The sequence below is a fragment of the Galeopterus variegatus genome, unplaced genomic scaffold (genome assembly GCF_000696425.1).
Source record: "Galeopterus variegatus unplaced genomic scaffold, G_variegatus-3.0.2 Scaffold6798, whole genome shotgun sequence".
Classification (NCBI taxonomy): domain Eukaryota; kingdom Metazoa; phylum Chordata; class Mammalia; order Dermoptera; family Cynocephalidae; genus Galeopterus; species Galeopterus variegatus.
The window spans coordinates 39,744-66,822 of NW_007732909.1; the positions used below are offsets into that span (position 1 = coordinate 39,744).

Genomic DNA, 27,079 nt, shown 5'->3' on the forward strand with positions numbered 1-27,079 from the left:
CCTTCTGGGAAACAAGAGTGACCCTTTCCATTGGTTTTTCCATAAGGGTTAGTATTATGGTTTATTTTGTGTGTGTATATATAGATGTGCCTATGTACAAAGCAACACATCAATACATAGCATACCAGGATCGTGTTGTACAAACTAGAAGTATTAAGAAAATGACAGTAGAGACAAATAAGAACTTGGCGTTTTCTAATATATTTTGTATTTAAATATTCTATAAAATTTCACATTATAATAAGAGTAACTTAACCCTTGTCCAATAAGGATAGGTTGGTAAAACTGTGTGATTTTCAAGTCTCACTGTGATATGTTAAAAATATCAAGAAATTTTTATTTTAAAAAACCAATAATATTTAATAAAAATTTTCCTGAGAAACAGCTTAGAAAACAGACTTTGGGAATAGCTGTCTGTTAATGAGAGGAGGTGTCAGAAATTTTAATAGAAAGTTTTCCTTTGACTTCTCATATTTTTATAGGTGGAAATGGGTTAGGAGCATTAAGTGACTAGCTCCCAATGTTACAAAGTAATGTAGAAGCAATCAAAAACAGACCCTGTCCTCTTCACTATCCTGTTTTATTCAGCTTAATAATCAAGGCCAATCTGTTTCTATATAAATAGACTTAAAATTTAGATGTTCTGAACTGGCTAAGTAAAAAAAGAATAATTGTACATAGAAAATTTTGATGTTATATGTGTTTTTCCTGATCATGTTCCTATTTCCATAAACGGCTCTTATTTCTAAGTTATTATGGATTAATTTTAGCTTCTAGAATAAATTTCAGAATATTGATTCAGTTTTTGAATGAGAGTATGGCAAAAAGCATCATCTAAATTCTAGCAAAGATAATCATTACCATGTGTATAGACCTCACTTAAGTATGTAGTTCAGATTTTTCTCAGTGTTAATAGGAATGGGGAAATACAGAGAATATTTTAGGTGCAAATATGCAGTTTAAAATGTTTGAATGTTTGTTTGATGAGTGTCTTTTATTGTTTAGACGATAAAGCCCCAGTGACTGATACGAACATTCCATCCCATCTGGAACAGATGTTAGACATACTGGTTCAAGAAGAAGATGAGCGGGAATCTGGAGAGACAGGGCCATGTATGGAATACTTGCTCCATCACAAGATCTTGGAAACATTATACACTTTAGGGAAAGCTGATGTAAGTTCCTAATCCATGTGGTGTTCTCGGGTATGTAATAAATGCATTAGTGTCTTAGAGATGAAGAAGCTGCCAAGTACTGAATTTAATTATAGAGGTACATATTGAACATGGCAGGATTCAAGTTAAGATAGTGGAAAAAAAAGAAACGTGGCTTATGCAGATATGACATCCATAGAGATAGCAAAGCTCCCCGCATGCTCACATGCTCTAAACAACAACTGATATGTACGTTTAGAATTCCATTGTAAACATTTCTGAAAATCACCTCAGTTACATGTGCTCAGAATCAAAGGAAATGAGAAAAAGAACCCTGTGAAAATTGGGTTACAAAAAAGGCATTATTTTTATAGTCCTGTAAGAGAATGTTATTGACTATTCTGACATTAACTCAGCTGATGAATGGAGCCAATTCAAACTTTCAGGCCTAATGAATTATGGAAAAGCCTTTGCAAAGCTCATATAATGTAAATAATATTTTGTATTGCAAAACTTTCAAATTACTTACAAAGGCGAGTTTTCAAGCCACGTGGTGGTGTGAGCCTTGGGTTGTTAGGCGGCCTGGGCCTGACTTCGTCAGTAACACACTGTGACCTTTGGCAAGTCTCCTTGGTTGATCTTCCTCCTTTTTAAAAACAAGGAGGTCATTGCTGAGGGGCCTCCCTCAACTCTAAAAATCTGTGGTTCTTGTTCTTTGAATTTCTATAATATGTGTGAACAATCAAAACAAAAAAACTAATAGACACATTTTAACAACAAATAGAGGTATGAATAGTAATATTAAAGACAGTTTCCTTCTCACTAAGTCTGTCATACTCCAATTTACTTTTAAGTTAAATTCACTTAATTTATTTTTTCTAGGTAACACATCTGCTTCTTAATAACCTGCAATTCATTCTCCTCCTCCCTAGAGGGCTTTTATAACACTAAATTGAATAAGTATTAATTGATTTTTGAGCAAAAAGTACCACTAGTAAATTTATTTTGATATAGGTGATTGTAAATAGTATTTATGTTTTATGTGGATAATGAAAATATTCTTTGCCCATAATAATTATCATGTAAATAATTTTGCAACTATTTTAAAACAGTATTGTTAGAATAAATCACAACAGTCTATACCACAGGATTCCTTTTATTTACAGATATGTGCTGGGGGCTTTATTTACTCCTACATATATATGATGGAAAGTTATTGATTACCTGTCATTCATATAAGAAACAAGATTCTGCCTTTGCTCTGGCAGAGTTAACTATGATAGTTTCATGTTACACCAGTATTTAGAATATAAACGGGTCGACATTCCCTGAAGGAAACCCTAAATCTCAACAACATATTATTACCATCCTCTTTGTTATTACAGGAGCCTATGGTTTCATATGCTATATTGTGGTCTCACATGTATAATTTTATTTCTAAAATGCCAGTCATTAATGTTTGATTGAAAATTTTATTCTGACCAAGTCATTAACCAGCCAATTGCATTGTCTTTTCAGGGTGGAATGCATTCATATATATTATCCCATTTTTTAAGCTTTCGAGTAAGTGTGTTTGTATTGTCTGTTCTTTTCTTGTTTGCTTTCCTTTTTTCTTATACCTAGTGTCCTCCAGGAATGAAGCAGCAGGTTTTGGTATTCTATACTAAACTCCTGGGAAGAATCCGGCAGCCGCTACTACCGCACATTAATGTGCACCGGCCGGTGCAGGTATATTGTTCCCCTATTATTTTGGTTTGATTTCTTCTCATATAGAAATAATTTTATATGATTTTTTTCTAAGAGTAAACCTAAAAATAGTATGCAAATTAGTGAATACTTGAGCTTTCCTTATGTATGACATTGTATTAAGTGCTTTTTATGTCTTTATATTTCTCTTAAAATTTTATGTTAATTTTCCTTTTACTGTACCTCCATAACATCTCAAGGAGAGTTTATTATATACCTCATTAATTTTTTAGGGTATAGAACTTGAGAAATGTACTTCTAGTAAATTTATTTTGATAGAGGTGATTGTAGATATTTTTAGTGTTCTGTCTGATTATTATTGCAAGGCATTTGCATTATTTGAAAATTTTAAATATCTCTTAGGTAAATGGATGGTTATTTACATACTTGTAAAAAGTAACCTAAGTTTAAAAACTTTTAAAAAAATTTTTCGCAGAAATTAATTCGACTCTGTGGTGAAGTCCTTGCAACACCGACGGAAAATGAAGAGATTCAGTTTCTCTGTATTGTGTGTGCAAAACTGAAACAGAATCCCTACTTGGTTAATTTTTTCCTGGAGGTATGGTACACTACTCATCAACCTTCAAAGTACATTTAAGATCATTATGCAAATTGAATTCAGTGAATAATATTAGAAGAAGTTATATTTTGTGGGTTATCAGATAGCTTGTTTTACTTCCCAGTACTATTTTTTATGTAAGATCACTGTTTTATTCTCACTTGAAATCTCCCAAGAAAAAAGATTTTCTAAGAATGCAGTTGAACCAGATATATGGGGCAGTACAGGATTGAACAGATACAAAGCCAAGACATAGAAAGAGTGTAGCTTAAAGGGTGAGTCAGGGATAAAGCAGTCACAGAAGTTTATAAGCTTTCATATTAGCAGCCAGACTTGCTCCAGTGTGTAGTGTGGGTAATCTGGCATGGGGTCAGGATGACATGTGTAGATTTGGACAAGATGTATAAAAAAATCACAAGTTATTTCCCTAACTTCATATAGTAGATGGATCGCTCTAATATTTTGTACTGCCTTTTTTTTTTTTTTTTTTTTTTTTTTTTTTTTTTTTTTTGTCCCGCAAAGGGGGCCCAACACCCCGGGCTCCTCCCCCCCCCCCCTCGCCCGGCGGGGGGGGGGGACCCGGTCTGTATGTGGGATCCGACCCCTGGGCGGGAGCGCCTCCACACTCCCAAGCGGCGCACTGTAGCAGTGCGCCACCGGGCCGGCCCTGCCAAACAGTTTTCTACAGTGGCTTTATCAACAATGCATGTGAGTTCCTGTTGTTCCATGTCCTCATCAGCACTGAGTGTTGTCAGGTGATTGTTTTTTTGTTTTTTTTTCTTTTTTTTAAATATTAGCTATCCTATATAGGTTTGTTTTCTGTTACACGTTACTGAATGAGTAATTTAGGATCCTATTCTGCACTCTTAATGGAGGTAGGTAGGTAAGCAGCAAAGCTGCAAAATGCATAAATTTAAATTTCTAGGTAGGACTTTCAAGCTAAGAAGTATGAATGCCTGTTTTTCGTGATGTCCATCATATTTTATACCATCCTTTGCAAGTTTGCCTCAAAATGGCTAGAATAGTCTTATGATTTCAGATTTTTAAAGATTTATTTAAAAGGGTGGTATTATAGTTCTTTTAGTTTTTGTTATTTTTATAAGAAATATCTCAGTTTGGCTAAGTATGAGATTTTTCTTCTCAAAGTTCATTTTTGCTAACGTTTTCTTAGTTACCTTAGTGTACTTTAGATGCATGGATTTTTTCCCAAACTTAAGCTTGAAGGATTTCTTTCCCAAAATCTCTGAAACTTGTTTCAGAAGTACAGAACTGTAGATCAGAAGAGGAAATTTGCAGGCATGTGTATGTTAATGGCAAGACACACTTTACGTACCTGTCTTCAGGGAAACATTTACACATCACTACAAAGAACACCCTTCAGAATTAGTGACATGTCTGCTTTATGCAGCATGTTTATAGCACACATTAATCCAAAGCCTGAGATGGTAGGTTATCTCCATTTTCTGAACTGATAGGACAGTTGATACACTTTTAATGTCAGTTATAAGTCTCCCTAATGAGAGTTATTTATGTGCATTTTATTTTCTCCTGCTGGTCAATAAGCTCCTGGAGGACAAGGACTCTGTCTTGTTAATCCTTGGGTCCCCACAGCTTCACTAGTATCTAGCATAAGGCATCATAACTGCTTAATTAACACTTATGAATAAAAGACTCTATAGGGAAATGCAGTTTTATTTCTTGTAGGTATAGATACAGAAATAGTTTGCAGTTCTCAAGCATGTATCCCCTGAAATCTAATAATATGTTCATTTATATCAGCCAATGTATGTATCTGCAGTGAGATAAGTACACATGGTAGATGACTTAGAAATAGGCTTTGCCATCAAGGAGTTTATGGTCTGGCAAAAACGGCAAGATGAATGTTCAGATACCGTGACCTCAAATAGACTCAGGTGAGAATCCTAAGAAAGATAGAGTAAATGCCGTAAGTGTTCATAGGATGAAGAGATGATGTCTGCTCTAAGTCATCAAGAAAGATTTCTTGGAAAAGGTCATCTTTGAAATGAGCCCTGATAAATGTTTAAATAAGAATGAGTGAACGAAAGTATAAAAGTTTGGTATAATTAGGATATGTGGTAAGAACCAGAACAAATAGACCAAGGGTTGTCAAAGGCTTTGAATGGCAGGGTGAGGAGTTTGTGCTTACTCACAGACACTGGGGGCCGGTGACAGTTTTTGAGCAGGGATGTTAGTTATTATGTGATGGTCTGTTCCTTAAGAAGTTAAATTGGTGGCAGCATTTTATACATTGGACTCCTTTAAGAGGAGAGAGGGCAGCAGGGAAACTGACTTGGAAGCTGGTGGAGTAACCCAGACAAGAAGTAACAAGGACTATAAGTTGAAAGCAGTGGGTTGGAATGAAGTGGGTGTATTTGGGAGACTAGAGGTAGATTCTGTACAGTCTTGTAGTTGCTCAAGTGCAGGAAGCAGAGAAAAATGATTTGAATGCTTGAATTCCTGAACCTATAAGTCTGCGGCTAGTGGAAAGAAGGGAACCCATAGGGAGCTTATTTTAAGGGGAAGATGGTAATTTTGGTTTTGGATTCTTTGAGTCATCATGATATCCTGATGGAGATAATTAGCAGGTATTTGATATTGCACATCTGTGATTTGGGAGAGAAGTCTGGGTTTAAGACATTTGGGAGTTATGTGCATAAATGTGCATGGTACCAATGAGATCCCTAATGCAGAAGGTAAACAGTCCTCGTAGGAATCAGTGTTAAGAATTAAGGCAGCAGTTCCTCATCTCCTAGGGAGCTTTTGTAAAATGCAGATTCCTGGGCTCCACCTCCATAAATTGTCATTCAGCAGGTGTGGATGAGACCCAGGAATCTGCACTTTTTTCAAATCCCACAGAAGACCAGGATGCCAACAGTCTTGATCCAAACTTTGAGAAACACTAGTGTAGGGAGTGAGGGTTATGCTAAGATTGATCTTCCTCTCACCCTTCTTATTTGAGACAACTCTCTGTGTGATATTGCTAGTATTTTAGATGGAATAAAATGTTTTACTTTCATAAAGGCTATGATATGCAATTGATTTTGTAGGAAATTAGCAAATTGTTTGCAGTATTCACTGAATCCCATAGAGTTGTTTTATTTTAATATGTGTGCTGTGAGCTCAATTTCTCAAAAAGATTCATCTAAACTATACTTTTAATGGAAATAAAAGTGATTTATAATTACTATGATATAACTTTGAAAGCAGGAACTTGAATTCATTTAGTTTTTAATGTGTTTCTATGATGAGCATGGAGCTGCGATAGGCCCGTGGAGAAACTAGTTTATGATGAATTTTAACTTGTGTGTGTAATTTGATTTTTACTCTTATGTTCAAATGGAAAGCAAGATACTTTTGCCTGGAAACTAGTAACTTGCATAAGTTAAGACTTTCTTTGCATTTGGGTGTATGCATAGATATGGGGGCACCAATATTTCAGGTAAATCTTACTTCTTATCCTTAAAGACAGTAATAAAAATATCCTGAGAGTAGTTTCTTGTGTTCTTTCTATAGAGCAGAAGTATAAGGAAGAAACTTAGAAAAAGTTTTTTATATATTTAAGAGAATTTGGGGACTTTTGTGGAAACCTTAAGTCTAATGTTGGTAACTTTTGAACTTTAAAATATATTTATTTGTATGTTTCCACTTTTCCACTGTGATCTTAGAAGAATAAACATTGAGGCTATGTGTTTACAGTAGCCCAGTGATGAGAAAAAATTTAGCTGCAATTGAAACTTTTTTTTCCTGCTGATATTTGTTGTTTTAGTAATAGCCAAATAGTTATCACTAATATTGTCCATTGCTTATGGTCTAAAACATTTTGTAGTTAGTACAAAGATTGTCATCAACTCCTATGCAATTGTAAAATTACTCTGAAACACAGTTTGTTGGAAATTTGATTATTCTCATTTGACATAACACTTATTGCTACTTTTGTTAAGCATGTAGAATGTTAATTATAGAAAAAATTATTAAAATATGATTTCCAGCTTAAAAGTCTTGATGTGACTCTTATAAAACATGTATTCATTTTCAGAATAAGTTGAAATCATTGGCTTCCAAAGGAGCACCAAGTGTAATTTCAGAAGACACATTAAAAGGTCAAGATTCCTTGTCAACAGATACGGGACAGTCCTGTCAGCCAGAGGAGCTGTCTGGTGCTACTGGAATGGAGCAAACAGAGTTAGAAGATGAGCCTCCTCATCAGATAGATGACCTGTCCTCAAGCTTGGATCACCTCAGTGTCACTTCACTGTCAGAGGCCTCAGTTGTTCGTCCAAACCAAGATTACAATTTAGTGAATTCTTTGTTAAATCTTACTAGAAGTCCTGTGAGTCATCCTCTTTACTTTTTTCCCCTATTGTGATCACAATAATATGCATTTAAAATAGAAAAAAAAAAAATCTATTCTTTTACCGTAAAACATTAAATCTTTTTATGTTGAATTTTTCCAAACTTAATGTATATCTAATTCAAGAATTGAAGGGGTATGTATTTTCCCCCCTCAGGATGGCCGGATAGCTGTGAAAGCATGTGAGGGCCTGATGCTGTTAGTGAGTTTGCCAGAGCCTGCGGCCGCCAAGTGCCTCACTCAGAGCACCTGCCTGTGCGAGCTGCTCACAGACAGACTCGCCTCCCTGTACAAGGCCCTACCTCCGTCGGTGGATCCGTTAGATATTGAAACAGTGGAAGCAGTTAACTGGGGGTAAGCACCAGGATTTGTATTTTCCCATAAAGGTGACTACATTTTAAAAGGCTTTAGTTTTGAAAAATGTCACACTACTAGTGGGAGTTTTTTGTTGAGTCTTGTATTAAATTTGTTATCAATCAGCAGTGACAAATTAGTATGTTAACCATCCAGATGTTAGACAGTGAAGCTACTTTTATTTGTTCATTACTCTGATCAATTTTTAAGGGCTTACCTAAGACCAATAACTTTACCTGAGTTATTTTTATTAATTCCTCTAAAAGAAGGAATTCCTTTTTTTATAAGTCATTCCCATAGCCTCTAGGGCAGTCTCCTGAGTCTTATGTCCTGCTTATATAGAATCTCTCCTCCTGCCTCATTCTTTCACCCCCTCTAACACCTAGTAGGGCTCCCCTACTTGATTCTCACAGGAAGATATGATTATTGCAGAACATTTATAAGTTATTAAAGAGTATAATGTAGCATTAAAAAAGTACCCATAATCCCACCACCTATAAGCAGCCTAATATTTTGACATCATAACATCTATAGGGCAGACTCACTTGCTAACATTAGGACTGTGTTGCATTTTAAGGCAGGAAGAGAAGCAGACCAGTCACTATTTCTTTTTGTAGGTCCTCCTTTACCTTCCTTTTCTTACCTCCCAGCAGCTGAGAACATCACCTTTTCATTGCTATTACTTGGTCAGATTTATGATGAGTATGAGGAGCCAAGTGGTTTTTCTCCTGCAGCTCCATTCAGCAGGAATTCTGCTTTAGTCTCTCTCTTCTCACTTAATGAGTAAAAATGATTTACTACTTTTATTTAAAAGGTTTCTCTTATCTTTGGCTTCTTTTAAAAAATCTATCTTTTGATTGTCGTCTAGCATTGTCTGTGTGAATATACCATACTCTGTGAGTTCATTCATGTGCCTTCACTTTTCCATATGTACTGAATAGCGTTCTTGCTTTTGGATAACTTTGGACTTAACATTTCTTCCATGTCCTACAGCTTGGATTCATATAGTCATAAAGAAGATGCTTCAGCATTCCCAGGGAAACGAGCCTTAATTTCATTTCTTTCCTGGTTTGATTATTGTGACCAGCTCATTAAGGAAGCACAAAAGGTTTGAATTTTTTTGTTGGTTACTGATAATATTTAAAATGTACATGTCTATTAAGTGAAATTCAAATCCCTAGTTTATATCCCCAAATATATCTTAATTATCTTAGGATAGCATAGTTAGTAAAACAGATAAGACAAAGAAGTGTGTGTGTGTATCATAATTCTGGCATAAATCAAACTTCAAGTTCTGTCCTTTCATACTTCTTTAAGTATTATGGTACAGCACTTCAGAAGGTCACATTAACTTCCCTCCAGTCCTCTTCTTTGGAGCGATGTTAATACTATAACATTAGTGGGATCATTTTTTGTCCTGTTCCTCTTGTTCTTGGAAACTTAGGGGAAAAAATGTAAACGACCCAATGGCTAACATCTAATCTAGGTTTACATGCCGTCACCAAGATGTACAATAGAGAAGTTTTGTCTTTCCAGAATAATTCAGATGGGGAGTGCAAACTGATTAATTGGTGTTACAAATTAATCTCTCTTTTCCATTAAAAAAAAGATAATGTTGCTCATACTGTATTCTAGACTGCTGCTGTTGCTCTTGCCAAAGCTGTGCATGAAAGGTTTTTCGTTGGTGTTATGGAACCTCAGCTAATGCAAACGTGAGTAGCCTCTTTCCTCACAAAAGAGAAGAAAAGAACGTCACGGTGTTCGTGTCATTTCGCCCACTAATTACCTGTTTATCGTGCTCAGTTCTGAGATGGGCATTCTGACGTCAACTGCTCTGCTTCACCGCATTGTTCGTCAAGTAACCTCTGACGTTTTGCTTCAAGAAATGGTGTTTTTTATCCTTGGAGAACAGAGAGAACCAGAAACTCTGGCAGAAATAAGCAGACACCCTTTAAGATACAGGTTAATCGAACATTGCGATCACATCTCTGACGAGGTAAGCTATGTAATGATGTGGAATTGGACGTAGATTCTTCCATATACTGATTTTAATATACTTGTGATAAGTACAGCCTAATTTTTATGTGGCTTTAAAAATTGAAAGCATGACTTACAAGATGGCAAAAAGAACAACTTATTTTAAGGCATTTTTCAGTTAGCTTTTATCAATTTTGGTTTCAGATAAGCATAATGACATTAAGAATGTTTGAGCATCTTTTACAAAAACCCAATGAGCACATTCTTTACAACTTGGTCCTAAGAAATCTTGAAGAAAGAAATTATACAGAATATAAACCTTTGTGCCCAGAAGATAAAGATGTGGTAGAGAACGGATTGATAGCAGGAGCAGTGTAAGTTTCCACCCAACCCCCTGAGTTCAGCATTTCATATAGAGTCGGAACTTTCTCTCTCCTCCTGTTTCTCTCCCTTACTCTTAAAAAAAATGCCTATAACAGTTTAAAAGCTTTTAAAAGTAAAATTTAGATGTCCTGATACTACCATCCCTTTAAATTACAAGTGATTTATGTATTCATTATGCTTAAAAACAAAATTATGTTCTTGTTTTTGGTAGTATAAAATGTTGTCTATATAATATAAATATGTTATTCCTTAATCCTTTATATTAGCGAAATTATGTAATATTTTCTAAGAACATAGCAGAGAATCTTTTAACTTAGAAAATGTCATAATAAAGTGTTGTTTTTATACATCATTAAATTAAACTTAGAGATCTGGAAGAAGATCCATTATTTACTGACATTTCACCAGATAACACTTTGTCAAACCAAGAGTGGCTTAGTGCTTCACCTCCTGCTACTCCAGACCACCCTAAAAATGATGGGAAAACTGAAGTCCATAAAATTGTAAATAGGTGAGTTGTTATGTAAATTTGACTTATATCTCTTTTACTTGTTTTTATAATAGGTAGTAGTTCTGCTCTTAGATTGTTACAGAAATATTGTTATGAACTCAGTCTTCTTTAAAGATTACCTTGGCTTTTCTGTCTTGCTTAGGTAACAAGTAACAGCCTTGGGGCAACAATTGATACCAAGAGAAAAGTCTACTTAATGTAAAAAATAAAAACAAATAACAGTAGTTAAATAAACCCTCAAATTACCCCACTTTTTAAAAATATAAATGATTTAATTTTAAGAAATTTCCAGTTGTAACAACATTGAGAATTGCTACTTTGACAAATTGTACTTATTAAGCGTGTATGCTTTTCCTTTCTGCATTTTTTTTTCCTTTTTGTCTTTTTTACTGACCGGTAATGGAATCGCAACCCTTGGTGTTGTGCCCCCACCGCGCTCAGCCAGTGAGCGGGAACCGGTCTGTATGTGGGATCCAAACCCTCGGCGGGAGCGCCGCCACGCTCCCAAGCGGCACACTCTCCAGTGTGCCACCGGGCCGGCCCCTTTTTGCATTTTTTTAAAAGTGTCCTTTCTATGGCAATTTTCTTCTCCCCGCCCCCCTCCCCTTGCAATACTGTCACTGATATGCCTGGTTCTGGTAACTTCAGAAAAAATGGCTTGTGGCTCAAGATGAAAAATTAGGGTACATAAAAATCTCAACTTCAATTACTTAAAAGCCAATTTTCTGCAATTAACAAATATCATGGCAATCTGTCATTGTGCCTCAATCTAAAAAGAAAAAAAAAAAACCTCTTTCTTAGGCTTCTATTTTAAGTGGAATTAATAATTTTTTAATAAAACCATTAAAATAATGAAAGAGTATTTAATCAGTGAATCACAAGACTGATTCAAGATAAGAACTTAATAGCATATAATTTTTATTTTTCAAATTTTCATTTGTATTAGTACTTGGCTAAAACTTAAGATATTACTAGAGTCTTTAATACATATAAATATATTATTGAGTTGTGAGAGGCTTTATGCTATTGATTATGGTCTTTTTCATTTAAGTTTTCTCTGTCTGGTACCGGATGAAGCAAAGTCATCCTACCATGTCGAGGGCACTGGATACGACACCTACCTCCGAGATGCTCATAGGCAGGTAAGTGCAGCAAGTTTTAAAAATCTAAAAGAATGCACACACACACACACACACATACCTTGTCACATTGCTCATAGCTGTTACGCCAAAGAAATGACTCCACTCTCATTAAAAATGGGACCTTACTCTGTTCTTAGTTTGCATTTCACTGACTGTGTGTCTCTACATGTCTCAAGATTTCTTTATGCTCTCTCTCTCTTTTGTTTCACATGAAACTGTATCTCACCTGGATCTATTCCCCTACCTGATCAGAAACATGATATCTTAATAATGCTACCCACCACCCACCCTGGCTCCCAGTCCACAGGCTGTTCTCCTGCTCCCTTCTCCCCCACATGCTTATGCAGACGGTAGGTGTTGTCCCTGCTGCCCAGCTCCTACTCCTCCATCCCCTGCATTCTGCCTTTTTACCTCATTGAAACTGCTTTCTCCAAGGTCTGCTTAGTTATTGCATTACATGGTCTTTTTTCTTTCCTCTCTATTGCATTTTACATTGTGAAGTGTAAAAAAAAGTATTACAAAAAAATTCCTCCTTTAAAAAAATTTCGTATTAAGATAAAATTCAATCTTTTAACTGTTTTAAAGTGTACAATTTAGTGGTTTTTAGTATATTCACAATGTTGTGCAACCGTCATCATAATCTAATTCCAGAACATTTTTCATCACCCCCAAAAAAAGCGCTGTGTGAATTAATCAGTCACTTCCTATTCCCTTCTCCTCCTCCCCAAGTCCCAGCCCTTGGCAACCACTTTCTGTCTTTATGGCTTTGTCTGTTGTGGACATCTTATATAAATGGAATCTTACTACTTGTGACAATTCATTCATGTTGTAGCAAGCATCAGTACTTCATTTCTTTTTATGGCTGAATAATTCCATTATAAGGATTTTTTTTTATCCACTTATCAGTTGATGGACATTAGGGTTGTTTCCACTCTTTCTTTTTTGTTGTTGTTGTTGTTTTTGGCCGGTACAGGGATTGAACTCTGGACCTTGGTGTTCAGCACCATGCTGTAACCAACTAAGCTAACTAGCCAGCTGTTTCCACTTTTTGGCTATTGTGAATAATTCTGCTGTGAACATTCCTTTAAAACTTTTTGTGTGAACATAGATTTTCAATTTTCTTGGGTATATGCCTACGAGTAAAACTACTAGGTTACATGGTAATTCTATAGTTAACTTTGAGGAGCTGCCAAAAAGAAACGTTGTGTGAATTAAGCAGTGTTTTTTTTTTTGTCCTTTTTGAGACCGGCCACACCACGCTCAGCCAGTAAGTGCTGTGAGCGCACCGGTCATCCTTATATAGGATCTGAACCCACGGCGGGAGCGCTGCTGCGCTCCCAGCGCCGCACTCCCCGAGTGCGCCACGGGCTCGGCCCTAAGCAGTGTTTTTTACAGTGGCTGTACGATTTTACGTTCAGCAGTGTATGAGGGTTCCAATTTCTCCATATTCTAACACTTATTATCCATTTTTTAAATAGCCACCTTAGTAGGTATGCAGTGGTATCTCATGGCGCTTCTCATTTACATTGCCCTAATGACTAATGATGTTGAGTACCTCTTCATGTGCTTACCAAACACTTGTATACGTTTCTTGGAGAATATTCAAATTCTTTGCCCATTTTTCATTTGGGTTATTTGTCTCTTTATTGTTGAGTTGTGAGAGTTCTTTATATGATTTGGATACTAAACCCTTATCAGATAAATGATTTGAAAATCTTCTACCATTTTGGGGGTTATCTTTTCACTTACTTGACAGTGTCCTTTGATGCACAAAGATTTTAATTTTGATGAAGTGCAACTTACCTATTTTTTCTTTGTGCTCTTTATGTCATACCTAAGAAATTATCACTTAATCCAAGTTCACACAGATTTTCACCTGTTTCTTTCTTAGGGTTTTATAGTTTTAGCTCATACATTTAGGTCTTTGATTCATTTTGAGTTAATTATGTGGTGTGAGGTGGGGTCCCGATTGAGTTTTTTACATGTTGATATCCAGTTGTCCCAGAACCATTTATTCAAAAAGCTATTTCCCATTTGTTGACTATAAATGTAAGGCTTATTTCAGAACTCTTAATTCTGTTCCACTGATCTATGTGTCTGTCTTTATCCCAGTACCACAGTGTCTTGATTACAGCAGCTTTGTAGTACGTTTTGAAATTGAGAAGTACGAGTCCTCTAACTTTGTTCTTCTTCCAGATTGTTTTGGCTGTTTGGAGTCCCTTACAATTTCATATGAATTTTAGGATTGCTTTTCCCATTTCTGCAAAAAAAGACAGTTGGAATTTTCATAAGGATTGCATCAGAGCTGTATATCAATTTGGGGAATACTGCCATCTTAACAACATCACATCTTCTGATTCATGACCACAGGGTGCCTTACCATTTACTCACGTTCTCTTTAATATTATTCAACATTATTTCATACTTTTCAGTGTACAGGTTAAATTTATTCCTAAGCATTTTATTCTTTTTGATGCTGTTGTAAACGAAATTGTTTTGTGAATTTCTTTTTCTGGTTGTTCATTGCTAGTGTATAGAAATACAGCTGATTTTTGTATACTGAACTTATATCCTCAACTTTGCTGAACTTGTTTAACACCTCTTATTTAAAACTTTATCCTTTTTAAAGCTTCTGCAGTGTCATTCCTTTCTGCTGCTGCTGCTGCTTTTATGTCTCAGGTGTCTTTTTCATCCTCTCCATCATATGATGATGTCACCAGAAAAACAACTATCATTGGCCCTCTTTTCTGTCTTCATTCCTTTGGCAGTCTTCTGGCTTAGCATTCATCTCTATTGTGAATTCCCTATCTGCAGTGTCTCCCAAGTTCTCACCCCACCTATTTAGATGTTCTTCTAGGACCTCAGACTTCATCTGTCCAAAGTAGAACGTATCATTGGATCTTCCAAAACTGCATCTTCTTCTTTGTTTTCTGCTGTGATCAGTGGCACATCAATCCTCCCGGTCACCCAAGGTGTGCGTTTCAGAGTTGTCTCAGATTCATCCGTCTTCCATTCTCCTTAGCTTCTTGTCCATCGCCAAGTCTTATCAGTTTTGCCATTAGCATATAGCTCCATATGTTCCCTGCTCCATTTTTACCTTCAGAACCCTAGTTCAAGTCTTTATTACTTTTTCTCTAGGATTACAATAGTCTTATAACTTGTCTCATCAGCTTATTCCTTCTGCTTAGAATCCATTAACAAATTAATCTCTTTGAAGTACACATCTGAGCACAATCACCCCTTCTTCTCCTTTATTAACGTAAATAAAGTCTAAATACTTAGATATCCAATCTTAGCATTCAAGATTCTTTTGGGTCACTTCCCCAGCCTGCTTTTCGGTCTTTATTTCTTCCTACAACTTTCACACTGTGTTCAAACATGACATTTACGTGCTTTTGCTGCTGCCATTCTGCTTGCCTAGAAGATTTTCTTCCGGTTCATTTTTCACGCATCATCTGATATCCACGTTTCTACCAGACTAAGTGCTCCCTTCTGCTTTATTCTCTTTCCCCTCTTCCTTCACTACCCTCCCCCGCTAGTAAACATAATTGCTCTTCTCCATGCCTGTGGCATTTTCTCTACATCTTCTGTGGACCTTTGTTTTATTTCTTATATTGGGGTTATAAGGTGATCAGTCTCTTGAGAGTGGGATTCATGCTTGATTTACCACCGAATCTCACAAAATATGTACCTTAGGGATCTATTCATTTTACAATATCAGTAACTAGTATTTGTTGAATAAATAACTAGAATAAAATATTTCAAAATTTGAACGTGAACTTCAAAATTTGAAAATTGCACATTTTGAAATTTCTCAAATCAGAAAAATATACATTTAATTTTTATTAAATCTTTTGAAGTGTGCTATTATATATAATTAATTTGCATATGCATATAGTTAATTTATAATCTTTAAGCCTGAATTCAGGTTCACATTAATACATGAATAACTAGAGCAATACTGTAGCAAGTAGCATTCATATAACAATTGAGTAAAGGCAGTAAAAAGAAAAAAATGCCTTAAATACTACCAATTGGATTTCTAAACTGTTTTTATTCTTTCTGAACAGTTTTTCTCATTTCCATTTTGTGATTACAAATGAAATTATGTCATTGTTTCAGAAATATTAGAAAACAGATAAAAAGGATAAAAAAATTGAAAACTCGGGCCGGCCCGGTGGCGCAATGGATAGTGCGCCGCTTGGGAAGCGCGGCGGCGCTCCCGCCCGAGGGTTCGGATCCCACATACGGACCGGTTCCCGCTCACTGGCTGAGCGAGGCGCGGGAGCAACACCGAGGGTTGCAATCCCGTTGCCGGTCCCCGGTCCGGTACGGGGGCAACACTGAGGGTTGCGATCCGTTGCCGGAAACGGAAAAAAGACAAAAGACAAAAAAAAAAAAAAAATTGAAAACTCAACTAGGTCAGAATTTCAGAGGTATTAATGTAAAAATGATTCATTAAAAATTGGGATGTGGCATTATACTTAAAGTTGTCTGTCGAGCCAAATAGTTTAAAACATAATATATTGAAGAAGTTGCCTTTTTAAAATTGTTTTAAATATGTTTTTCTTTTAAAAGTTGAAGTTAATGCTTCATGGTGAGATTATGCTGTTTTAATTTCCAAACTAGAGAGGTCAAAGTAATTTTGCTTTATTGAATAAGTAGAATCTGAAGAGAGAAAGAATATAGAAGGAAACAGTGCTCTAAATTTCTTTTGTTAAATTCGAGTAAATTACATATAGGGGAAGTCTTTTAAATTTATTTTTATTATAAGAGATAATTTTATTTTTATTTTTATTATAAGAGATTCTTCTGCTTATAAAAGTTCATATTGTTTATTCCAGTAATAATTATCTGTAGTGAAGGTCCAGTATTTTATTATTTCCAATCTGTCACAGACCGACACTTATAAAATACATTAACAAGGAGTTACTAGAAACATGAAAAGAAAAAAAGATTCAGCAGACGCAAAATCACTCAGTCAAATTGCTATGAAAGTCTTTAAATGCTTAGTTTTTCTTTTTTGTACTCATCTCATTGTGGATGCAGCAAATAGTTTGAGGACCAGCACTTGTCCACAGACCATCCTTTGAGTAGCACTGTTTTATCCTATTATAGAAACATGCCTAGTGGAAATACATTACAGGAATGTCAAGCTTGCTTTCTCAGATAACATGCATCTGTTCTATTACATGTAACATTTTAGAATAAATTTGAAAACTTGGTTAGTTAGGTCTTACATTGCTTTTTAGGTGTTCTTTAAATCTGTGATGAAAATAACTAAAGGGTTATATTCCTTTAAAGGAACAGCATAAGCACAGTTGTTAAAGGGGGTATTTTATGTCGGTCACTGGCGATTATAATCGTACCTGTGCCCCTAGCCAGGGAGTTATGTGAGTCTTCTCTCCTCTTCTCCCATTCAAATTGTTTTTTATATTAAATGGTTTTTTATGCCTGCTTGTGGAAATCATTTCTATTTCATCTCTATTTGTTTCTTGTTCTTTAATGATCCAAATGCTTTTTCCCCCTAGTTCCGGGACTACTGTGCTATCTGCTTAAGATGGGAGTGGCCTGGGTCTCCAAAAGCATTGGAAAAGTGTAATTTAGAAGCAGCTTTCTTTGAAGGTCATTTTTTGAAAGTTTTATTTGACAGAATGGGAAGAATTCTTGATCAGGTAATATGTTTTAAAATACTAATTTTCATATTTTGTTACCATTCACCATGGGATCAGGCCAAATCTTAGTTTATATCTCTACTAACGTACTTTTATTGTTTTCTTAGCTTTTGCACCAGATAACTTTTTCATAGAGCTTGATTGCCAACAACTGGTGGGTTTCTGACGTATTCAGTATGTTCAAAACATTTATTTGACCTGATAGCTGTTATAGAATTGTATATTTTACTTCTCATCATAGGCTATTGTCTTAATACCCTTAACACCTTTTGGAGGTGATTAGAGTATGTTCCTTTTAAGACTAACTTAGAAAGCCTTTTAGTTGGTACAGTTAATACAGATACAGATAGAGTGAAACTTGTTAAGCTCAATGCAGAAGACCCTAAATGTCATTTCAAGTTGAATCTTGGACACTCTGGTCTCATTAAAATTACAGAACAGTATTAGATGAACCTGCTTTTTCAGGCAAAGAATTTGTGAATGATACTCATTTTCATGAGGAGGTGAAATAAAAAAGGTGAATTTACTTCTTCAAAGGTGAATAAAAATTACCTGCAGCTGATATGTTGCATCAGCTGTTAGGAGAAATGAATTTGGGATGATAGAATCCTTCCCTCCTCCTAACTGACAAATAAGCAAAGTGATGCTAGAGCTTTGAAATGCTCTACACATTGGATATACACTTGAAATAAAACAGCTGGCACAATACTTGCCTCAATGTAGAAACTGAGCTAACCAATGTGCAATTAATTTTAAATTGTATATTAAAGTACTTGTTCTTTTTCAGCATTTTAGTTAAATATTTATGTGAGCATAGGGAGTTATAAAAGAAATTTACTCCATAAGCAGGCTGTCTTCAATAACCAGAAAGTCAAATAAAGAAATTATAATTCAAGAAGTATTTCATTAGGTTAGACTTCAGTCAATACCGTGACAGTGATCAATAAAGAGACTAGGTTCTTTTTTTCTTGTAACCTCTTAATAGCATGTACTATATTTCTAGTGTTTAGTTGTTTGTTTTAAACCTGGCAACCAAAGTATGTAAATCTGGCTATTAATAGTTATTATGTTCTATATATCATGGGTGTGTAAACCTCTTGGGGAGCTGGGATTCATCAGTTTTTTGCACTAGTTTGCTAGGTTTACTTGAATCTGATTAAGCTAATAAGCAAGAGATATTAACAATAAGTATCAAGTCAATAATCTTTAGAAATTTTGACCAAAAGCACCAAAAAGGAACCTAATTTTTAAAAAGTAGTTTCTGAATTGAATTGAAAGATCCGCTCTGAATCTTCATTACTTTAGTTTGTGGAATGCTGATACAAAAGGATACGTTGATGACAGAATATCCTGCAATTCTTAAAATTCTTTTTATTTCACCAGGTAGAGCTGATTCATACACTATCTCAGTCATTCTTCCTGTAATCCTATATCCTAGGCAAGAGAGATTTCTAGTAGTATTTTATAAATGAGGAATCCTTAGTTTTAGTTATATGACTTATAGCTAGTAAGCTATGGAGCCCAGCATGAAACCTTTGTCTGTAAAACCTTTGGTTTTCCAAGCCTCATTGGTAAGAACATTAAATCATCTGATCTCAGAGGTAGTGCTAAGCAAGTTTGGTTTAATTCCATTTTCTTTCTTTCCTAAATGTTTTTGTTGAGGATGTTTGCTTGCATTTTCTTAGTATGAATCCCTAATAGGGTCAAGGTAACCAAGCTGGGATTAAACATGTAATATGGATAGTTAATAAAAATTTCTTTATGCATAGTTGAGAAGTTATGATATCACATATTCATGACACTATAGTGTTGTCACAATGTTAATTTTTAAAACACACTTAGTATTGTTTGTATCTGTGGCGATTTCAAAAAGATAGTAAAATGCTAAAATACAAGCAAAATGTGAAGAACACTAGGGAAAATCTAAGTAGGCTAAGTCTTGTCCCTGCCCTGAGAGTGAAGAGTTGAAGTTGGGCAGCACTTAGCCACTTGTCACATTTTCTAATTCTTAAAGTGAAGTTGATATTAACTTGTCCTAACCTCCTATTTAGATTTGCTTATAAGAATTAAATGAAGTAAGCAATTTAAAATACTTTTAAAAATATAAATTGTTTTTTCAGAGAATATCAAGTTGAGATTTTAAAAATTAGATTTAAATCTTATTTTGACCATCTGCATATTTGGCGTTTAGGGTTGAGACTGCTGGTGACATCAGCATGCTTCTAAGTCAAAGTTTATCATCTCATTCAGACCTTATAATTAGTGTGGGCTCAGTCCAAAATGGGCCAAGTCCATTTGGCATGTCAGAGAAATCTGGTTAGCTTTCCTATTAGGTGAATGCTGTATAAAGTGCAAAATAAAGGGATCCCAAATAATAGATATAGACACCTACTATTAACCCCAAAAAGGACAACTTGTTTTAAAGTTATTACCAATATGAAGTAGAGACCATTTTAGAGTACAGTGAAACAATTTTATTTTATTTTATTTTATTTTTTATTTTTATTTTTTCCTTTTTGTCTTTTTTACTGACCAGTAATGGGATCGCAAGCCTCGGTGTCGCGCCCGTACCGGGGACCGGCAATGGGATCGCAACCCTCGGTGTCCTGCCCGCACCGCGCTCGCTCAGCCAGTGAGCGGGAACCGGTCTCCACATGGGATCCGAACCCTCGGTGGGAGCGCCGCCGCACTCCTAAGCAGTGCACTCTCCAGTGCGCCACTGGGCTGGCCCAAGTGAAACAATTTTATCTTGCTGAAATTAATTTTTATTTTCACAACATTAAAAAATATTCTGTGTCAGCCTTAAATTTCTTAAAGAATCTATGACCTAGATTTATGTTAAAATAAAGCTACAAACCAAAGTAACATCATACATAGAAAATACAAAATCTAAGTTGCAATATATCCTTGTTTAAAACCAAATTGTGTTTTTTTTTCCTTTTTGTCTTTTTTCGTGTCCGGCAACGGATCGCAACCCTCAGTGTCGCGCCCATACCGGACCGGGACCGGCAACGGGATCGCAACCCTCGGTGCTGCGCCCGCACCTCGCTCAGCCAGTGAGTGGGAACTGGTCTGTATGTGGGATCCGAACCCTCGGCGGGAGCGCCGCTGCACTCTCAAGCGGCGCACTGTAGCAGTGCGCCACCGGGCCAGCCCATGTTGTTTTATTTATTTAACATCTGCAAATGGCAGAATTTAGTAACCTAAAAATCTTAACTATCTGAAATGAAGAGTCATGTATAATTCTGGACTTATATTTTAAATTATTTAGTCCACATTCATTACCAAATACATTCTTTTTAAATTGAATTTTGTGAATGGTTCCTTTGTACCTAAAATACAATTTAATGCAAATTAATTGTTTGTTAAGACTTGTGTCTTTAGGAAGGCTTTTCTGTTGCAAATATAATCAAGTTGTATGTATGATCCTAAACTATCCTTTATTTGGATATCCTTTATTAATATATATCTCCTTTCATTTATCTTGCTTAAGGCTAGATTTGAAAAAGAATAACTCAGGGATAGTTTTTCTTCTGAAAAAAATCCATGTTTATGAAGTCAGTGGTAATAAAGAAAGACTAAAATTGGACTTAGAGCATAGGACTTGAGTTCTTTTCATATAACAGAACGTGTTCATCATAGTGTCCTTGACATCTTCTGGCACGTATCCAAGCATTCTCTCTAAATGCCAAAGATTCTGTTCTTGATTCTTGATTGGTATTCACGAGTCCTGGGTGCTAAGCATGTCTGGTTTAATTTCATTTTCAAGGGTTTAAAAGCTGCTCAGGGTCTTGATGAGAATGAAACACTCAGATTCCACGGCCGTTGTTAAAGTTGGTCTTGGGGGCTGGCCTGGTGGCGCACTGCTACAGTGCGCCGCTTGGGAGCGCGGCGGCCCTCCCGCCAAGGGTTTGGGTCCCACATACAGACCGGTTCCCGCTCACTGGCTGAGCGAGGTGTGGGCGCAGCACCGAGGGTTGCGATCCCGTTGCCGGTCCCGGTCCGGTGCGGGCGCAACACTGAGGGTTGCGATCCGTTGCCGGACACGAAAAAAGACAAAAAGGAAAAAAAGATAAAATAAAGTTGGTCTTGAATTACTTTCCCCTGCTCCGTGCAGCCTATCCAGTCACCCAGGTGCTCACTGTCACCTCACTGTAGGTGGTTTTGTTTCAGCCGGTCAGTTTCCTTTGGCTGCTTAGAAGAAGAAAACTGGAAGGAGTAAGAGGTTTCTGTTTATAGAGTTCTAAGCAAATAAAGCAGGGCTTTTTGTATAGTGTACCTTTTCCTTGGGAGTTGGCATACTCTGTAAAGCACCTCCAGGACACTTTCTATGAGAAATAAACAACAATTCAAATAAAATGGTGGTAAGACATACAAAAACTGGGTGAGGAGCTGTTCACAGATGTGCAATTGTTTGGGAAGAATCAATGCTCATGCAGTAAATGAGACGATCCACGTCTGTAATCACCATTTTGAATCTTCCCATTCATTTTAAGGCACAGGGCAGTCATTTCTACTACCATGTACTTTCATTTTATTGACAAGATTCGGTGATTTGACTATTTTATTGTAGACATGCTTTTGGTAATTGGCAGTAGTTGAGTAATCTGAGGTCAGGAATATCATTTCTAAAATTATACTGCTACATTTAAAAAGATGTCATACCGGGCCGGCCCGGTGGCACACTGGAGAGTGCGCCGCTTGGGAGCGCGGAGGCGCTCCCGCCGAGGATTCGGATCCCATGTGGAGACTGGTTCCCGCTCACTGGCTGAGTGCGGTGCGGGCGCGACACCGAGGGTTGCAATCCCGTTGCCGGTCAGTAAAAAAAAAAAGTCAAAAAAAAAAAAAAAAAGATGTCATACCTTTCCTTCTATTTCTTTGGTCTTGTGTTCACTGTGTCCTCTGTCATTTGTAATTAATATTATATGATGCATTAGTGTTTTTTTGATGACCTCTTGAACTATTAATTAAACAGCCTGCATGAAACAGACAGTCTGACTCTGTCACATATTTGTCTTTTCTATATGTTTACATGCATGCTTTTGATTTTTTCCTAAAGTTTTCGGATGGTGATGTATACTTTAAGACAGCGAGAGCTAAATTATAGATATTTTCATTGCAGGGGAGCATGTGCAGGGAGGAGTAAGATGGGGGATTTTCCTTTCTTAGAAAAACAGATTGAAGTGGTAAATTAAGTGTACAGATATATACATTATAAATAATATCAAATGTCTTTCTGTTTTCTTACCTCTTCATAGCCATATGATGTAAATTTACAAGTAACCTCGGTGTTATCTAGACTTTCTCTCTTCCCTCATCCACACATACATGAGTACCTTCTGGATCCTTATGTGAACCTGGCTTCGGGCTGTAGGTCTCTCTTCTCAGTAATCGTCAGGGTGAGTTAGTAGTTCTTTTATATTCTCTAGGGTTGATAAGCCAGTTCAATTACATCTTCATATCATTGTATAATTAATGTCACATAATAAAAAATATTACATATCTACTGTTTAAAAGTAATTATTATACATTCTGAATTACTTTCCAGAATGTGGGGGAAAAGGTAATTTCATTCTTTTAAATAATATTTATAACTTTTATATTTTAAAGAATAGGTATGAGTCCTTTGTCAAAAATGTTCCTGTGTGTAGTGAAAGCTGACATTCTTTATGTAGTAATAGGAAATCATTTCTTTTTTTAATCCTAAGAATCTCTATGTAGTTGATTTCGGGAACTGATCTCCTTTTCTCTGTGATGCAGGTTGTTGGGGACCTTATGGTTCGAATCCAGCGTATTCAAGACTTTACTCCCAAACTTCTATTAGTGAGAAAGCGATTACTTGGTTTAGAACCTGAAGGCCCTATGTAAGTCAGTGTTTTACATATTTTTTATCCAAAAGTTTCACCAAACTTAATGATCTGCTGATGTCTCGAATTTATTGTCTGCTTTTCCCTTACCAGTATTGACCACATCACGTTGCTAGAGGGTGTGATTGTGTTAGAAGAGTTCTGTAAGGAGCTGGCAGCAATTGCATTTGTGAAATACCATGCTTCTTCCACCCCATAAGTAACGTCTTCCAGGTAATGAGAGGAACAGAACTGTTGTGTACATTTCATCAAAAAAGACTCCTTTCTACCCAACCAAGAGAGGATAAAAAGCCTTTTTAAATGAAGTATTGTTGTAACTGGACACAGAACCATTAAGAACACTCTCAGTGTCTCCGTGGACACAGTCAAATGTTGTATAATGTTGTTCTCATCGGCTTTATCATAATGGTTCTATATATAAAATTGCACGTTGATGAATTATGATACAATCAAAGGAACTTCAGGAAATAAGCATTTCTAATGACTGTGTGAAAAGCTGCAAAATTTCTGATGTCATGACTTTGATGATATTTCTGTTATTTTAATATCCATTAAGGTAGCAAGGCATTTTGACATTCTCCGTAACTCAAATGCTTATATTCTTTTGTATTAATAAGTAGTTTAAAAAAATCACTAATTTTATAACTTTTTAAGGTCAGAATTCTTATCAAACAAAATATGAAAAAAAATGTAAATGAAAAAAAAAATACAGTTCAGGAACCATCAAATGAATTGAGTTAAATATAGGAGATAAAAATATGTAGAGTACCATTAACTTTCTTCAGCTTTTCTAATAATAACAGTTTAATATGATAAAGAAATTCTTGATTAATATATATATTTTTAAAGAAATGTTCTTTTACATTTGTGCATATAGCCATGTTAGTGATTGATTTTCATGAATGGGTCCCAGTTTATTTAAACTGTATCATTTTTACAGCAACGTTGAATTTATGCTTGTCATTGGTAGTGTTTGCTAAAGTTGTATTTTTTTTAAGCTAACATGTACTGGGTTGAAAAATCCTTTTTTTCCCCTGTCCTCCAAAAATTGCTTTATAAAGTTGCTTTATAATTTGATTTTCTTATTGAAACTCATGGTGGTGTCTAGGTGGGGAACTGACTGGTAACTTTTAAGCAGCAATCAAAATACCAATGGCCTCCTTAATGTTTACATTTTTTTTTTCATTTTGTTCAGTCTTTTGTTTTAAATGATTCTGAAGAGATTAAAGAAAGCAGTCTTTTAAATGTTCTGTTTACATGTTAAAGGACTTAGGAAATTGAGTCTGTATGTGAATGGGTGTGTATGTAGGAATGTGTAGTTTAGCAAGCTGTGCTGTGCACAGCATGCTTGGACTTCATTTACCAAATGGTGTTTGCTAGTCCACTTTCTGTTCTTTTACGTGATGCTTGTCACTCAAATATTGCTTTTAAGCTATCAGTTTGTTTGTTTTAGTTGAAATGTTAAGCAGCAGCACTTTCCTCTTTTCATTTACTGATATTTGGGAGAACAGACTATCAAACGTTCCAACTTGAAAGAATCTGTCACTATCCCTTCTAAGAAGTTGTTTTATGTAGCATGTTTGCAGATATACATTGTGTGGTGTGTGCACAGAAGCATGTTTTACACAATCTGCTCATTTTGTTGTATTCGTTTCTCTGATACATATTTTATAGTTTTTGTTGTTTATTACAATATCAAAAGTTTATAAATATCCTCAGCTCTGGAATGCTTACCACTGTTCAAACAACAAAAAGACTAAATTTCTAATTTAATGCAAATCTTTGTTAGCTTATTCTAAGAATTTTTAAGTAAAACAGTGAAAAAAGTAGAAGATAGTTACTTCATGCATGATTTTCTTTGAACGATGGGAAAGCATTATTCAGTTTGCTATATTTGTTGATCAATTCATGCAAGGAACACTGCAACGTCTCCATTTTTAGGTGTAGTTGCAGTCTATTTTGATGTAGGTATACTTAAAATAAGGCCTTAGGAGATATTAGATATTTCTTAATGTTTCATAGTGCTCAATAGGTGTAATGATGTTACCTCTCAAACCAAATACTCTTTTATCCTTGATTTCACAATGGGACCTTATAGCTAATCAATGAGCGCAAGCTCAGAAAAGCTTTACCTCTATATTTATGTGTGTATGCTGCTTCTGAAAATATAATTTTCCTAAGTTATTATAATGACTTTGATCTGTAATCAGCTAAGGCTTAGGGCTTAATTTGTTTCCCTTCTTAGTTTCTCTTCTTTTTTTCATATTTAGTTCAGACCTAGAGCCAGCACAAGTTCTCACCATGAGTTGGATTTGTCAGTGAAACATTGTACTATATCACTAGTCTTTTTCTTACTGTCTCTCAGAAGCTGAATTACTCAGTACTTGCAAAAACAGTGACTAAAATGCACTGTATTGGGTGGAAAGTACCACCTTAACAATTGATTGCCATAGCACGTTCCAAACTGAATTTTAAACTTGCTTCACATTTGTATAAATAGGTATGCACATTTTTTTAAACCTTCTAACAGTATAGTCTTTGGATTTATTTTTAGTAATGAGCTACATTCTTTACTTGATAGAACTCAGATTTGTCTTAGCCAATTATCATGTAATATTCACATTATAATTATGTAATGTTCTCATAATGTATTTGTGCAATATGGAAGCTATGAGTGGATTCATAGCTTTTTGGTTTAATTGTACATTATTGTGTGTGTACATGTATATATATATGTGTATATATATAAGGACCAAAATCCTTAGCTTGCTTACACTGTTGCTAGTGTAAAGATTGTTACACTTAATTTTACAGGGCACAAATTATGGAATTACTTCATAAATTCATGGTAACATATTTCCACAAATTATTGCATTAATATAAAATTACCATTTAATTATGAAGTTCATAGGTATTGACAGAAGAAGTTACAGTGAAGTGCTAAAACCACAAATTATATGGTAATTATATTTTGGGTTGTATAATAAATTGAAATATGCATGTCATTGTGACACTTGATGTGTTAAAACATGATAGATAATCATATTTCTGGGCCCTGTAAAATTTTGCTACTGTAATACTACGTTTTGCCTCCTGCCTTGTTTACATTAAACAGAGGATATTTGGTAAATTTTTCTATTGAACGTTGCGTAGGTTACTGACAGTGTTATCAAGGTCTGGGGTTCTTGAGCCATCCATGGAGAAACTTTTCAGATGCTGATTGTGTACCTACTCGCTCTTCAAAGGAAGTTGTGATCAAGTTCAACTTTTTGTGCTAACAATGCATGCAGGACTAAAAGGGATAATCTAAAAAAATAAATAATGTAATTTAAAGAAAA

At 35.6% G+C, this 27,079-nt stretch overlaps 1 protein-coding gene across 1 annotated transcript; it reads left to right on the forward strand.

Annotated features, from left to right (window-relative positions):
• Nucleotides 1–1,011: 1,011 nt before the first annotated feature.
• On the forward strand, nucleotides 1,012–27,079 carry FAM160B1 (family with sequence similarity 160, member B1). The gene is made up of 15 exons (XM_008591270.1): nucleotides 1,012–1,175; nucleotides 2,778–2,882; nucleotides 3,337–3,459; nucleotides 7,517–7,810; nucleotides 7,989–8,185; nucleotides 9,179–9,293; nucleotides 9,821–9,897; nucleotides 9,989–10,181; nucleotides 10,367–10,536; nucleotides 10,914–11,057; nucleotides 12,109–12,199; nucleotides 17,731–17,874; nucleotides 23,133–23,273; nucleotides 23,635–23,738; nucleotides 23,835–27,079. Exons 1-15 carry the CDS (start codon nucleotides 1,056–1,058, stop codon nucleotides 23,938–23,940), a joined length of 2,124 nt encoding a protein of 707 aa, XP_008589492.1. The 5' UTR covers nucleotides 1,012–1,055; the 3' UTR covers nucleotides 23,941–27,079.